Source organism: Podarcis muralis, chromosome 4, assembly GCF_964188315.1.
Source record: "Podarcis muralis chromosome 4, rPodMur119.hap1.1, whole genome shotgun sequence".
NCBI classification, from domain to species: domain Eukaryota; kingdom Metazoa; phylum Chordata; class Lepidosauria; order Squamata; family Lacertidae; genus Podarcis; species Podarcis muralis.
The window spans coordinates 65,281,749-65,296,209 of NC_135658.1; the positions used below are offsets into that span (position 1 = coordinate 65,281,749).

The 14,461-nt window shown below is 38.6% G+C and overlaps 1 protein-coding gene across 3 annotated transcripts in view; it reads left to right on the forward strand.

The window, feature by feature from the left end:
* Positions 1 to 14,461, forward strand: part of RPS6KA3 (ribosomal protein S6 kinase A3) — a 42,510-nt gene that overhangs the window by 10,667 nt on the left and 17,382 nt on the right. For 2 of the 3 annotated variants that reach the window (XM_028727531.2, XM_028727532.2), the window contains exons 3-9: positions 5,525 to 5,641; positions 7,717 to 7,798; positions 9,881 to 9,961; positions 11,613 to 11,692; positions 12,214 to 12,320; positions 12,470 to 12,507; positions 12,693 to 12,835. In XM_028727531.2, coding sequence (XP_028583364.1) covers positions 5,525 to 5,641; positions 7,717 to 7,798; positions 9,881 to 9,961; positions 11,613 to 11,692; positions 12,214 to 12,320; positions 12,470 to 12,507; positions 12,693 to 12,835 — 648 coding nt within the window. The remainder of the gene's footprint in view (positions 1 to 5,524; positions 5,642 to 7,716; positions 7,799 to 9,880; positions 9,962 to 11,612; positions 11,693 to 12,213; positions 12,321 to 12,469; positions 12,508 to 12,692; positions 12,836 to 14,461) is intronic. The other variant, XM_028727533.2, reaches the window with a different exon arrangement.

The following is a 14,461-nucleotide window of genomic DNA, read 5'->3' on the forward strand; positions in this document are numbered from 1 at the left end:
AATGAATTCTAGATAGAGGAAAAAGAAATTATGTGCAGGATGAATTTATGCCAGAATGTGTTTCTTAAAACCACAATATTATCCAGTAACCTGTACTGTGTTACTGTGGGCCAATGGAACAAGGATACTTTTTATGTAAGTTCATTCCTTACATAACAGACTTAAAGTTAAGCTGAAGTGTTCTAACTGAAAGTAGGAATCTTCCACGTGTCCTGGTGAACTGTTCACCAAACTAGGGTACTGTTCTAAAGTTGCTCCAGTCCTTCATGAAGAGCAGACCCCAGAAAGTGGTTATAGGAGATTGCTATTTTGATTTGTAGAGGACCACAAGACCCCCCCCCCAAACCCTCCAGAGCAGATTTTGAGGGGCGGCTGCATTGGGATGAAAGAAAGTTGTTGTGTAAGTGGTTATTGTGTTCTCCCCATGCACAGACAACATTGCATTCAGGCTAAATTATAATAATGTTTTGGTCAAATGCATGATAGCAGGCAGGAAATAAATAGACATTTCAAATCAGTTAGATATTTCAGTGCCAAGAATTCCAGAAAGTGGTGCCACTACAAAGATGTAATTAAAATGATATAAAGGATAGGGAGGGAGATATTTTGGTCAGTTTTCCTCTGCAGCCCTCCCCACCCTACCTCCCATGTTGTCCTAGAACAAATATTGGGAATGTGGGAGGGGAATCAATCGAAATTGTTTAGCTCTCCATTCTACTGATGGATGACTGAGCTGGATCAAAGAGACAAGCACAAAGATAAAATCATACATTATTTACTGCTGAATCAAAGACATAAACACTTGTCTGAGTTTTCACCATAATTAAAAACAAATAATAATTTAACCTAGAAAATATTAGAATTTTCCCAAACCAGTTGTTTCATACAAGGGTGTTTTTTATAAACCAGATAGATGTGTGAAATCTATTCTCTGACATTCATAAAAGAACTTAACACTTTGCAGATTCTTGACAGAGTTTAGCATGATATGCCAAGAACTTCTTTACATATGTAACATTCTGGGATGGAAAGGGGCCAGAAAATCCATTTAGATCTATTTTCAACTTCAGATGTTATGATAAAGTGAAGGAGAATAGAAAGCAGCACATCTGTCATTAATGGCTACTTAAAGGCCTGTAAAATTTCATGGCTCTGGTTAGAATATTTGTGGGGAGGAGTGCTCCGTATTTCTCTCTCTAACTTCTACCCTACTTACTCTGATACACGTTGCTTCAGTCCTTATAGACATGTCCATTCAACACCCCCATTACTCAACTCTTCTGTTAAAGGGACAGATAGTGATCAAAGTGGTCAAAAGACATTGTCTTTTTCCAAAAGCAAGAGTCCCAAGTTGTTGTGGGGAGGCAATATGCAGTGGTGGCCTGTGGTTTTGGGGATCCTGGGCAAGAGAGTCATTTTGGGTCCCTTAAAATTATGAAAGCAATTCAGGCATAACATTTCTCTTAATTCTTTTTATTCTACCCAAAGGAGCCCTGAGCAACAAGCAACAGGTGATAACAGTTCCTTAAAAAACTTGCCCTCCCATCCCTACTTTACTCAAATCTCTGCTGTTCTTTGTTTAAAATAGCCTCTTTTTTCCCTTTTGGTGTTCCTCGCTTCTTGCTATACACAAACTTCTTCTACTCTTCAGCTGATTCATTTGTGTGAGAGATATACAAAGCCCTCAGATAATCCATAGTACCTTCACACAGTGTATTTCACTTCTGATACCATGTATTTTCTTCAACATTAAGTTCCAGATCTAACGTAATAATTTAGAACATGTTTTATTAACAAGCAAACACCCTACAGTCATACAATATACATATAACATTCATCAACTGAATTTAACATTCTCCAACTGAACAAGCTAACTGATAGGTTTGCTCTTAAGAGTTTATTCATTTTAAAGATTCAGTAACATACGTTATCATGGGGTGTGTGCAAAGTGGGGTGCAGATTAGGAGAGAGGATGAGGCATAGAAGTGGGGGTGGTCTGTGTGCAAGGCTGAGTTGAAAAAGGTAAGAAGGGGAAGGGGGAAAGGGGGAAAGAGAGAATCATGGAAATGTAGAGTTGGAAAGGAAGGGACCCCAAAGGTCACCTGGTCTCTAACCCCGTGCAGTGCAGGAATATCAACTAAGCAAAAGGGTTTGCAAAACAGTGATGGAAAAGGAGGCATGGGAATGGGGTTGAAAATGAAAGCAGGGACATGAAAGGAGCTGAAGAATAGGAGTGGGTGGTGGCTTTCTAGTTGGGTGGAAAGGATATTTAGTAGCAATGTGTGGGACAAGATAGGTGCAAGAGGCTACCATGGGATGGTTTGTGTGCAAGTGGGGTGGTTGCGCAAAAAAGGGGAAGCAGGAGGTATAGGCTTGTGGGTTCAGGTGAAAACAAGTGCGAAGGGGGCTGCAGATTAGAAGAGAGAAGTGGCTTCAGAGATGGAGCTGGGAAAGTGAAAAGCAAGCTCAGTAGTTGCATGGAGTAGGAAGGGGAAGTGGTTATAGTGGTTATTGTGGGGGGAATGGGAATAGGGTTGGTTAGTGGAGTGAGCAGGGTTGCAGGCCCTAGTATGACAAATATCCATGCTTGTGATTGGTGCATGTGTGGGAAGATGGTTTGGTACTGGGTAAGAACTCAAGAAAAGCCCAGTTGGATTAGCCCAAAGATCTTCTTTTAAGCATTCTGTTTGTTGCAGTAGTCAGTTGATTTCTTCTGGGAAGCTCATAATAAGGCATCATGGCTATACCCCTTACCTCACTATTTGTCCTCAGCATGTGGTGTTCAGAAGTACACAACAACTGTTCCATTTAGCTTTCGTTTTATGTTGGTTCTATTTGTTTGAACATTGTTAGCCACCCTGGACTCCTTTTGGAGGAAGAGTGGGACATAACGACATCTGTTAGCCACATTGTTGTTGTTGTTAACTCTATCCTCCATAAATTTGCTTAATTATTTTAAGTCTATCTTAAGCAATGACTTCATCTTGTGGTGGTGAAATACCATAGATTAATAATGTGTTGTATTAAGAACTCCCTTCTTTTATGTCCCCTGAATCTGCTACCAATCAATCTCACTGGATGATGCAGAAGTCTAAAGATAGTATTCAGCTAAGTTTTACTCAGAGTAAACCCACTGAAAGTAAGGGACCTGAGCCATCTTAATTTCAGTGAGCTTAGTTTAATACCACCCTAATGTGAGGGAGAAAAATTCTGTGCCTGCTTTTCCTGCATCATGCATAATTCTATAAAACCTGACTAAAATGGACTGAACACTTTATTTCTTATTTATTTCATAGAATCTGTAGATTATAAAAAAAAACCATAAAGTGGTTTACAAAAATGATAAAACAATAAAGATAACACATAAAAAAGTACAACATACAGAATGCTAAAATGTTTTAAACATACAGAATGCTAAAATGGCAATAAAGTAGACTAAAACAAATATCAGGCAAACTATCTAAACATCTGGGTAGGCCTATCTAAATAAGAATGTCTTCAGCACACGCCAAAAAAACACTACAGTGAAGGGGCCTGTGTTCCAAAGTGTCAGTGCTGCTGCTGTACTTGTAGGGAAGGTGCTCCAATGCCTTTGTCATCTTGTTTGACCTCTTTTGTACTTTTCTAGCTCTTTTTGAGATGGGGCTACAAGAACACGACTGTATGTGGCTTTCTAAATTTGGCCACACAATAGATTTATTTAGGGCACAATCCAATACATATGATCCCTGAGAGTGCCGTATACAGTAATTTATTATCTCTGAAATTATGCAATAATATTTCACTTCCCTGTTGTCACCAGGTGTATACTCTGCATCATGCCAGCAAGGAGAATAAAGCCAGCTGCTGAAAGGATTGCCATTACTCAGTTTCACTCTTGTGAAACACAGAAGCAGCAAATATATTTTTCTTCCACACACATAGCTGCTTTCTTCCCTGCTCCTTTATTACATCTCCTGTCCTTCCTTTAGTTCAATTTACTTGAATTATTACTGTTCTTCTACTTCTGACTGTTGCTTCTAACACATGGCTCTTTTTAATTCTCCCTCCCTGCTTAGCTTGAAGTAAAAACAAGGCATGGCCGGACATTCTAACTATTGGTCGTTGTGCAACTTGCATGTTGCTTACTATAAGGCCATAATACAGTCATACCTTAGGATAAATACACTTCAGGATAAGTATTTTCGGGTTGCGCTCCTTGGCAACCTGGAAGTAACGGAGCGCATTACTTCCAGGTTTCACCGCTCGCGCATGCACAGATGGTCAAAATGACGTCACGAGCATGCGCGGAAGCGACGAAATGCAACGCACAGTCGTGTCTTACGTTCTGTTCAGGATGCGAACGGGGCTCTGGAACGGATCCTGTTTGCATCCCGAGGTACCACTGTAATACAATCCTAAAACTCCTTTTATGTATAGGAAGAGCTTTGCCTACTGTGTAACAATAAAATGTATAGTGAGTTGTGGCCAGGTTCAAGTCTCCACTCAACCAGGAGCTTCAATGGAATAAGCAAGTCACAGTGGTTCAGTCTCACCTACCTCACAGAAAGATTGCAATGATAAAGCTGATAATTCAATGCATGTTACCCTGCCTGATCTCTTTGGAAGAATGGTTAGATATAAAAGTGACCAATTGTTGAGAACAAACTATTTGATGTAATTAATTTTTTTCTTTTTACTTTGTGTATTAAATAATCCTATAAAATCAATACTGCTTATGGAGGCTAGGAGCAATGCTTTGAGAGAGTTGAGCAGAGACCCATTGTGGTTTTGGAAGCCCTTCCTCTTCAATGCATGACCCACCAGTCAGGAAAGGAAGAAGCCCAAGAGGCTCACACTTCTGCTTTTCCTGTAAATGTCCATGGTGGGACTTGCAGATACTTGCTGTGGTGACATCCATAAATCCCCACCCCACCCCTTAGCAAACAACACTAGGAGCAGAAGTGAGTCACTTTTCTCCCGCTTTCTCCCCATTTTTAATAAAGTGTGAATTAGCTCTTAGACAAGACAGCTGAAGCTGCGATTTTGAAGAGTGACTAGAGCTGTTCCTGTACTGACTACATGCTATATCGAGAAACAAGCAAAATGTTGAAGAAACATTTAAAAAGTGGCATACGATAATGACCTAAACTTAGTATTTTTACTAGGTTGCTGAATATGCCAGATGACTATTTTCCGCTTTTTATTTTCTTAATTTGGAAAAAAAGAAACTGTTCATAACTAAGCTTCCTTCTGTTATTTTGTATTTCCCTACTCTATAAAAATCTGGCAGTTTGGTATCTTTCATTCCTCAGTTGGTGGTTTTCCCAAGCATGAAGTAAACCAAACTTTTGTGGAAATTCTACTTTCCTGTTTTTCCTAGTGGTACCAACATTGGACTTAATGAATATATATTTTTCTTTGTTGGCTTTTATCCATTACAATTGCTTTCATCTGTGAATAGTTAAATACCAGCCTAGGATGAATATTCCAGGCATGAATTCCAAACATAAAAATGAGAGCTTTATTCTTGTTTTCTTTGCAGGAAGAAGGCAATATTAAAGAGATTGCAATAACATATCACGTCAAGGAAGGACATGAAAAAGCAGACCCTTCACAATTTGAACTCCTTAAAGTGCTAGGACAGGGGTCTTTTGGAAAGGTAAGACGGACCTATGGAATTGATACCAGCTGTCATGGTGCTCAGATGGCTTGCCTGAGCCAGCACTAACCAGAATTCCCAAAATAGATGCTCTGTTTCTGTAATACCACCTCTTGAATCTTTTGTTCTAATCTCCTTAATTGTCTCCTAGTTTGCTGCCCTAGCTCACATTCATATATGCAGGAATACTTATTGTCATATTTTTTCAGTGAACAGTATAAATTAAACATATTTTTCACTAGATCACCTTAATATTTATGCTGTGGAGGGATATTCAGTTTTAGTCATTCTCAGAGTAAACCCACTGAAATAATTCTGGTTGGTCTACTCTGAATATCACTAGAATCCAGCCTCACCCTATATCTTTTCAAGGATGAATTAAAGTATGCATATATATTGTATCTAGTTCATATTTTGACAGTCTTCAATGTGTCAGTGACGAAAACCTATATATTCTTGACCTACGTCCATCAGCATTAAAGCAACTAAAAGCATTGGTCTCTGAGCAAAATGAAATTTGCTTTAGTTGCCTATTTTAATACTTCAACACAACTGGAAGGAAACTTACATTTCTTGAACTAAGGCATATTTCTAGGATTGCCATGGTAGTATGTGGTGTTGATTTTCTTTTTCAGAGCTAGACGCTTGACATAAATTTTCCCCTCAACTGTGCAAATATTCTACTGAGCTTTGTGTAGTATAAAAGTATTGTAGGGTTTGAAGGGACCCCAAGGGTCATCTAGTCTAGCCCCTAGAACTGCAGGAACATGCAGGTAGTCCCTATGGGGATTGAACTTGTGACCTTGGCATTTTCAGCACCACACTCTAACCAGCTGAGCTAACTACCACTCACAGAATTCTGTGGCCAAAGATGAGCACAGTGGTACCTCTGGTTAAGAAATTAATCCATTCCAGAGTTCCGTTCTTAACCTGAAACTGTTCTTAACCTGAAGCACCACTTTAGCTAATGGGGCCTCCCGCTGCTGCCGCGCCGCTGGAGCCCGATTTCTGTTCTCATCCTGAAGCAAAGTTCTTAATCCGAGGTACTATTTCTGGGTTGGCAGAGTCTGTAACCTGAAGCTTCTGCAACCCGAGGTATCACTGTATTTTACAACAACACATTTTCTTCATTCAACATTTAAATGCAAAAAAGGTCTGAGTGGCCGTCTTTAAATAAACTCCTCTTGACTAAGGGCTCAGTCTAAGTCTCTGACCTGCCACGGGGGGTGACCTGGGCAGAGATTCTCCCTCAGCCCGCAACACCTTCACTGATGCTGGGCTTCCTGTTCACCCCCCAACAAACTTCTGACCTGCTGTAAGCTGTGAGATGTCTGTAAGTGGAGTGTTCCAGGGAGGGCAAGTGGCTGAACTGATAGGGATTCCCTGGATCGTGAGCTATCTCCACTCCCATCACTTGATGATATCTAGCCAGACGGCTGTGCTTTTGCCCTGACCAGCATGAGCAATGAGGCTGCAGATGTAGCAGTGACTCTGCAACTCTCCTGCCAGGGTTTGGCTTGCTCTGTTATTCACTGCTGTTACCCTTTCAAGGAATTTGGTTTGATAAAAGACTGTTCAATCTTATTTATGACGTTGGCATCCAATTTCCTCTGCTCCTTGCACTTGGTTTCTGTAAGTTACTGGTAGGAAGTGTACCCTCCTTCTAGTCTAGTAGCCTTGCTGTAGCAAGTGAAATACTTAGTGAGTTAGGAATGTGAAATTATACTGAAAGTGCACCTGTTTTTATATAATTGGGGCCGGAGTCTTATTCACATGCAGCTTTTTAAAAGTATGTAGAGAAGTGGAATTGTGTGAGAAGTGGAATAATGCCTACCTTACTGTTTGCATTCATTTAACAAAGGTATGTTTGTGTAGCATAGATGCTCTCAAAATCAAGGATAAAGATTAGAGATATTACATATTGGGACTCGAGATATGACAGGCGTTCACGCATGCAAGCATGCATGGGTATGTGAGATTGATGTTTCTGTATGTGCACAGATATGTTCTTACCCTGGGTCTGTTCAATGTGTGTTGGATCTTTGTAATAGAATTGTTTCATGTGTTTAATACAGGTATTCCTTGTAAAAAAAATCTCAGGATCAGATGCAAGACAGCTGTATGCAATGAAGGTGCTAAAAAAAGCAACACTCAAGGGTAAATTACATGATTTCTTTAAATATAATTGTTTTAAGAATAATATATTGAAACATTGTTGCAAGAGACTGGCGGTGCAATGAGATGTGGTGGAGGAGCTGATAGTAAAAGGAAGGTGCTAGAAAAATCCTTTTGTCTGTCTGTCTGAATCTGGCAGTTGTGCGATGAAGGACTACAGGAACTAAGAATTCAAACAATTGCATTTTCTAATGTTGACTTGATGGCTGAGCTTCTACATAATCTTGGGAGAACTTTAACCCCGTACCCTTTAAAAATGAGAGCACTTCATATATTCAGGGCAATACAATCCAACTGGAAAATATATATATATATATATTTAATTATTTATATAGCCCCATCAAGAATGAGATTTTGAAAAGTAACTGCATATGTGAAAAAGTTGGAACCCATTGAGGCACTTTCATGCACTTGATACTTCCTCATATTTAGACAACCTTGCTTTTGTTCCCTGAAATCTGCACCTAAATTTAGATGACTCTGCATCTAAATTTACACACAGTGGTGTCTTTTTCAATCACCTATTTGTCATGGGTTTTGCTTATTAGCTGTTTTTCTTGTACTTTTTTTACATTATGAATGCTTCTAAACATTTTGCTATGCATGTTTGCTGGGAAATAAGACCTGTTTGGTTCACTGATACTTTATGGTTGTGAACAGTCCAGAGATCTGCAGGTATAGGGTGGTATACAAATTTAATAATAAGTAATAAATTATTAGTAATAATGTTAATCTTAGGGTTGGGCTATACATGAATATAGCCTGCGTTTGGAGGCTAAAAATACATATCCACCATAACACAGGGTGTATGGCACTGAATATTTTCCCGGTGCAACAGTTTTACAGGCATCTTCATGTGGACTATGTTCACATCTTGATGGTTTTGCTAGAATGAGTGCTTAGAAACATTAATTGTAAATAGAGCAAATAGAATTTGAATGCACTTAGTTTCTTGGCTCCGGTTTTAGAATTCGCACTCATAATGTAAATTCAGTACTCTTGCTTTATGCAACAGATGCCTGATTTCTTTTTGCAAGTTTTTTTATTGCATAGTATGTATTTAGTGACAGACAATGGAAAATTGTCAGGGTGATGAATTTGCTAGTTGTTGAATAATATATACTACAAATCCTTCCATCAATACTTAGACACTGGAATAAAGTTATAGTGATCACCCTTTTTGGAAAAATATGCTAGAAATTGAGAAGAAAGTCCTTGAGAGCTACAGTAAAGTACCCTACAGTACATATTTTTCGCTCTATAAGACACACTTTTCCCCTCCTAAAAAGTAAGGGGAAATGTGTGTGCGTCTTATGGAGCGAATGCAGGAGGGAGAAGGGCTGCCCAAGGGAGCCTTCATCCCCTGCCTGGGAGAGCCTGCATGCGGCTATCCCATAAGCTGCGCAGTGATCCCGCTTGCTGTCCTGGCTTCTGGGATTCAGAATATTCCCCCCCCCCCCCGTTTTCCTCTTCCAAAAACTAGGTGCATCTTATGGTCTGGTGCGTCTTATAGAGCAAAAAATACAGTATATATATTCAACCCCGTGGTACTTTGGTATGATTGTTGACTTAGGTAAGCCAGGGTCTATGCAGCAGGGGGGTATGAGCATAGGCAAGCCCAATGTTTTTCCTACTCAGATCCCAAAATTGTATTTATAAATTTGGTTCTAGAGAGGTGAGAGTATAACTCTGCTAACACAATGGGGCCTTCCTGGCACCCCCATACTACACCCCTCTCTGTGCCCCACAATCCGCTCATAAAGGTTGAGGGACCACCTGGAACTGGGCATGGGGGCTCCAGCAGGATGTGGACTTGAGAGAATTTTGTAATACTTCCTCGCACAACGGAAGTGCCTTTCCATTGGCACAAGCCACTTTTTGATCCATAACATTGCACTCTTAAAACTTTATTTTTCATTACATTTTGTACAGTGAAAATGGTTCTTGAAAACTTTGACATTGCGTCCACATATAATGGATATAAAACTGAAAAACAATAGTCCATATACATAATTAAGTGGGTAGTATTCATTTGCACTAAATGTTGGTCAACATCTCTTATAGTTCGCGATCGTGTTCGGACAAAAATGGAACGTGACATTTTAGTAGAGGTTAATCATCCCTTTATTGTCAAGTTGCATTACGGTAAGTTTAATAAAGCATCCTAAATTGCTAAAGTAAATATTGCTAGTTACTGGTAACTATGATATTTCATACGTATTTGCCATTTATAAAATCCTGATACCTTCAAATAAAATATAGCAAGTTCTGTTGAGACCCAACCTACCATCTTGTACTCCTGTACAAGTCAGTTTGCATAACTGGCATTTGTTAAAGCAGTTAATTGTATAAGAGATTTCATCCATTTCATCAAAATGCTACATTTTGAAGCTTGATCATCAGTAAAGATCAGTTTCTGAACAAATGTAATTTTTGACATTCCTTTAACTTCCCTAGTGTTAAATTTTAATATATTTTTAGTTATGTAAATATTTTCATGATGTAATGTGGCATAACTATGGAAAGGCCTCATATAAATATACGATGATGTTGTTAGTTTAAATTAATTTACCTCCCTAAGGATTCATTTTCAGCTTTTGAACAATTTAGTGATTTCAGTACTGTTTTGGCAGTTTATTTAATTAATATAAGAAAGAAAAAGAAATACTCTGTTATAGAATATGTCAGCTATACTTTCTTTTTAAGCATTGGCCAGAACAGAACATACTTAGGTTTTATTTACCTGAGATTTACCCAGTCCTGTTTTTAAAGGGATGCTTTGCATTTTGCATATCTCTGAGGCAATTAAAGCTTTGATGCTGTTCTCCAGTGAGTGATCTGGAACTTTCTTGTTGCTGAATGTAAGTTACAAGTGGCCAGATCTATAATAAATTTGGCACTGTCCAGCAGTTTAAAGTTTCAGAAGTCTGGATAACATGTGCTTTGGCAATGTGAGGTCATAGGGGTGGGGTGAGCAGAAGAAGTAATTTTCTCCTAAAAAAAATAACCTCAAAAGCAACTTGACAGAATCCTTACACTTCCACATACAAAATGTGCACAGTGTCTATTTTCTTCAATACCTATCACTTGCATAGTACATACAAAACACAGGGCAGTTTTGCATTAAAGCGTCAAATATCTCATAACTTCTAAAAACTTTTTTGAATGCATAAAATACATATGAATCTTAATGTTGCTGTGGCGAAGATAAAAATTGCTTTGCGTGCTAGTTTTGATCTGTATGCTACAAATATGATACACACTGTATAGAGTAGAATACAGCTGATAACTTTGTGCTCGTGGAAGAGCTTTTAATCCAGTGGAGGGTGTCCCCTAATGGAAGATGGAGGGAGGTATTTCTTGCTGATTTCCTTGTGCCCCTGCAGCGGCCAGTGCCACCCCACCCCCACACCACCAGTGTCAGCTTCAGAAAGTTGGGGGCTCCTCCAGATCAGTGTGGATGGTGGCATGTCAGTTGTGGGCAATAGAGAGAACTGGAAAAATTTGCATCCCTTCTTCTTTCATCAAGAGATACCACAGCTAGATCTAAAACCTTTCTGTGGCTCTGTCCATAATGTATAATAAGCAAAGATGCTCATTTTAATGTTGTTTGAGAAATCATAGAACATAGTAATAGCTAGGGTGCAGCATTGCATTTTAATACTTTCTTGAACGAACTTTTCAATGATCCAGCATGATAAAACAATATCTTTCCAATAATAGTAACAGTCAATAAGTACCTACATACCCAAGAACATAATACTTTTATTAAAAATAATTTTGATTTCCCCCTCAGCTTTTCAAACAGAAGGGAAACTATACCTTATTTTAGACTTTCTCAGAGGAGGAGACTTGTTTACACGCTTATCCAAAGAGGTAAATGTTTCATATATTGTTGTCACAATTCTGAATTATATTAATAGAGGTTGTGTTTATTTTATGGAATGTGCTCAAATGTTCAGGGAAATATTTGCCATGATTTCTTCATTAATTGTACCAGTGAATCTAAGTTACTTTACACTGCGTGGTCTATGTTCATATATCTCTTCTCTTCTGTCTCTTCTTTCTTCCCCTTTGCTTTCCACACTTAAACATTTTGGAGGGTGGGGAGTGGGGGAATAGAGATGTAACAAGTGTACTGCTGAATTATCCTTAGACAGCTGATCTAGAAATGCACCCATCAGAATTCAAAGTCTGTTGCATTAATATGCACTTACTTGACAATGCAAGTGACTTTTATAAACATGTTTATATACATAACTATAAACACTTATATAATTTTTAGTTTTCAATTTAAGTTTAAACTGGGGGGGGGGGGACTCTCCAGTCTTTTCTAATCATAGAAACTGTTTGCTCTGTATTAACTTTAGACAAGTATTATGCATTTTCTCTTCTAGGTGATGTTCACAGAAGAGGACGTCAAATTCTACCTGGCTGAATTAGCACTTGCTTTAGATCATCTGCATAGTCTTGGAATAATATACAGAGATCTAAAACCAGAAAAGTAAGAACCTTTTATTTTGAATATGATAGAAATACCATGTTCTCTCTCTAGATTTTTAATCCTCCCAGTATGCTCTCTGACAGTCATTATTTGTTGTAAGGAAAATCAACATAACCATGTTTCAAACAAGCTTTATCTTTTTTTTATAGCATATTACTTGATGAAGAAGGGCATATTAAATTGACAGGTAAGTAAATCAAACTTCTGCTACATAAATAATTTGTAGATAGTTTTCTTTTAGTGTGATAAACAGCACTAGAGAGGGGAAATGAAATTATGCTGGTGAAACACATGCAAAGTATAAAGAACCTGTTTTCAAAACTTTGCGTATTCTCATAAGATTACTAAATTCATTGTGCTTTCTTTCTCCAGATTTTGGTTTAAGCAAGGAGTCTATTGATCACGAGAAAAAAGCGTATTCCTTCTGTGGAACAGTAGAATATATGGCCCCGGAAGTGGTTAATCGGCGGGGGCATACACAGAGTGCAGACTGGTGGTCTTTTGGAGTGTTAATGGTAGGTTTCCGATGAACGGAAAGTGGTGGTAGAGTCTCTTGATCCCCGATCCTTGGCTCATTTACTTGGGGGTAAATTTCATTCATTTTAAATGTAAATAATTCAGAGGTAGCAGTTTCTAGTCCAGAAAATAGTAGGGAAGAGAAGAACTTCATGCTTTCAGTGGTAGTATTACTGTATTTTTCCATGTATAAGACTAGTTTTTTCCCCTAAAAAATAATGTCAAAAATTAGGGGGTGTCTTATCCACTGGGCCATTTCCCCCAATTTTCTTAAATCTGAGTCCCCCAAAATAGGGGGTGTCTTATACATGGGGGCATCTTATAGATGGGAAAATACGGTATTTCATTCTGAAAAAGATGTGCAGCTCCTTATCCACAACCTTTTTTCATCAAATACAAAAAATTAAAAACCAGGACATGTAGCTCAAGCTGCTTCTGTCACTCTTGTCTGAAATTTCCAAAGCCACCACTGGGTTCTACAATATTTTGGTTACAGTATTTCATAGGGGAATAAATACCATAAGACTATGATGGATTATTTCTGCCAGTATCTATAGTTGAATGTAATCAAGACAACAAAGAGAAGTAATCCCTGGTCAGACAAAACTATAAATAATATAAATCTTAAAAACCACAACATATTACATAATGATTTTAATTTAAGCTTCCTATCAAATGTTTTAAAGCAAAACTGAGATTGTTTAAAATGCAACACATTATTTACAAAAGAATAGCTTTGATTTTTCCCCCCAGTTATAAAAGGTTGATGCAAGAAGTAGATCCTATAGAAGTTGATACAATTGCATAGTAAGAATAACAGATAGATTCACCAAAAAATACTTCTTACTTTACTGTAAGTTTTAATATTACTGAGGATAGAAAGTACTCAGCTATCTTATCACTAACTTTTCCTGAGACTCGCCATTTAAACAGTAATAGATCAGAATTGCAGCAAGTCATCCACCTAGAGTAACTTAAAAAAGAATCTGTCCTCCCTGGGCACCTTGTACAACTTGCAGTTCAAAAAAGTGACCCACAGATTCTTTCTACCTGGGTCCATAGGGACAAATGCATTCCTTAAGTGGAATCTTTGCAGATCAGCCAGTTGAAAAAGCAGAGGGCAGGTTTTATTTTTTGTACAGTATTTTAAGCAACTTGGTTTTGTTTTTAAGGGTGGAATTCAACACCATGCTGTGTTGAATGATCCTTCCTTTCAAACATATCAGTTTCTAGATGGAACAATTTCCCCTCTCCCCACATGCTGTTCTGGAGGTTCTCCCAACGCCCCTTCCTGAGCCAATTTCAGGAGGTGGGGCCACATAGGGGGAGGGGAAAGCCCTCTTGTGCAACAGAAGCCCTTGGGCCAGGTTTGTTAGGTGAATTTTGCCCTATACGTATATGTGATAGCAAACTGAAATGATATTTTGCAATACAGTGGGCCTACCACTTACATGAGGGTTCGGTTCTGGGGGTCTACATGGAAAGGCAAATTCAAAACTGCACAAAGTCAGGAACCCTCAGAACCAGCCCCTGTGAGGGGTTGCTTACCAGGCTCTGGGAAGCTCATGGGAGAGCCAAAGGAATGCTCCTGGAGCCCTCCCACCACCTTCCGAGAGCCCAATAAG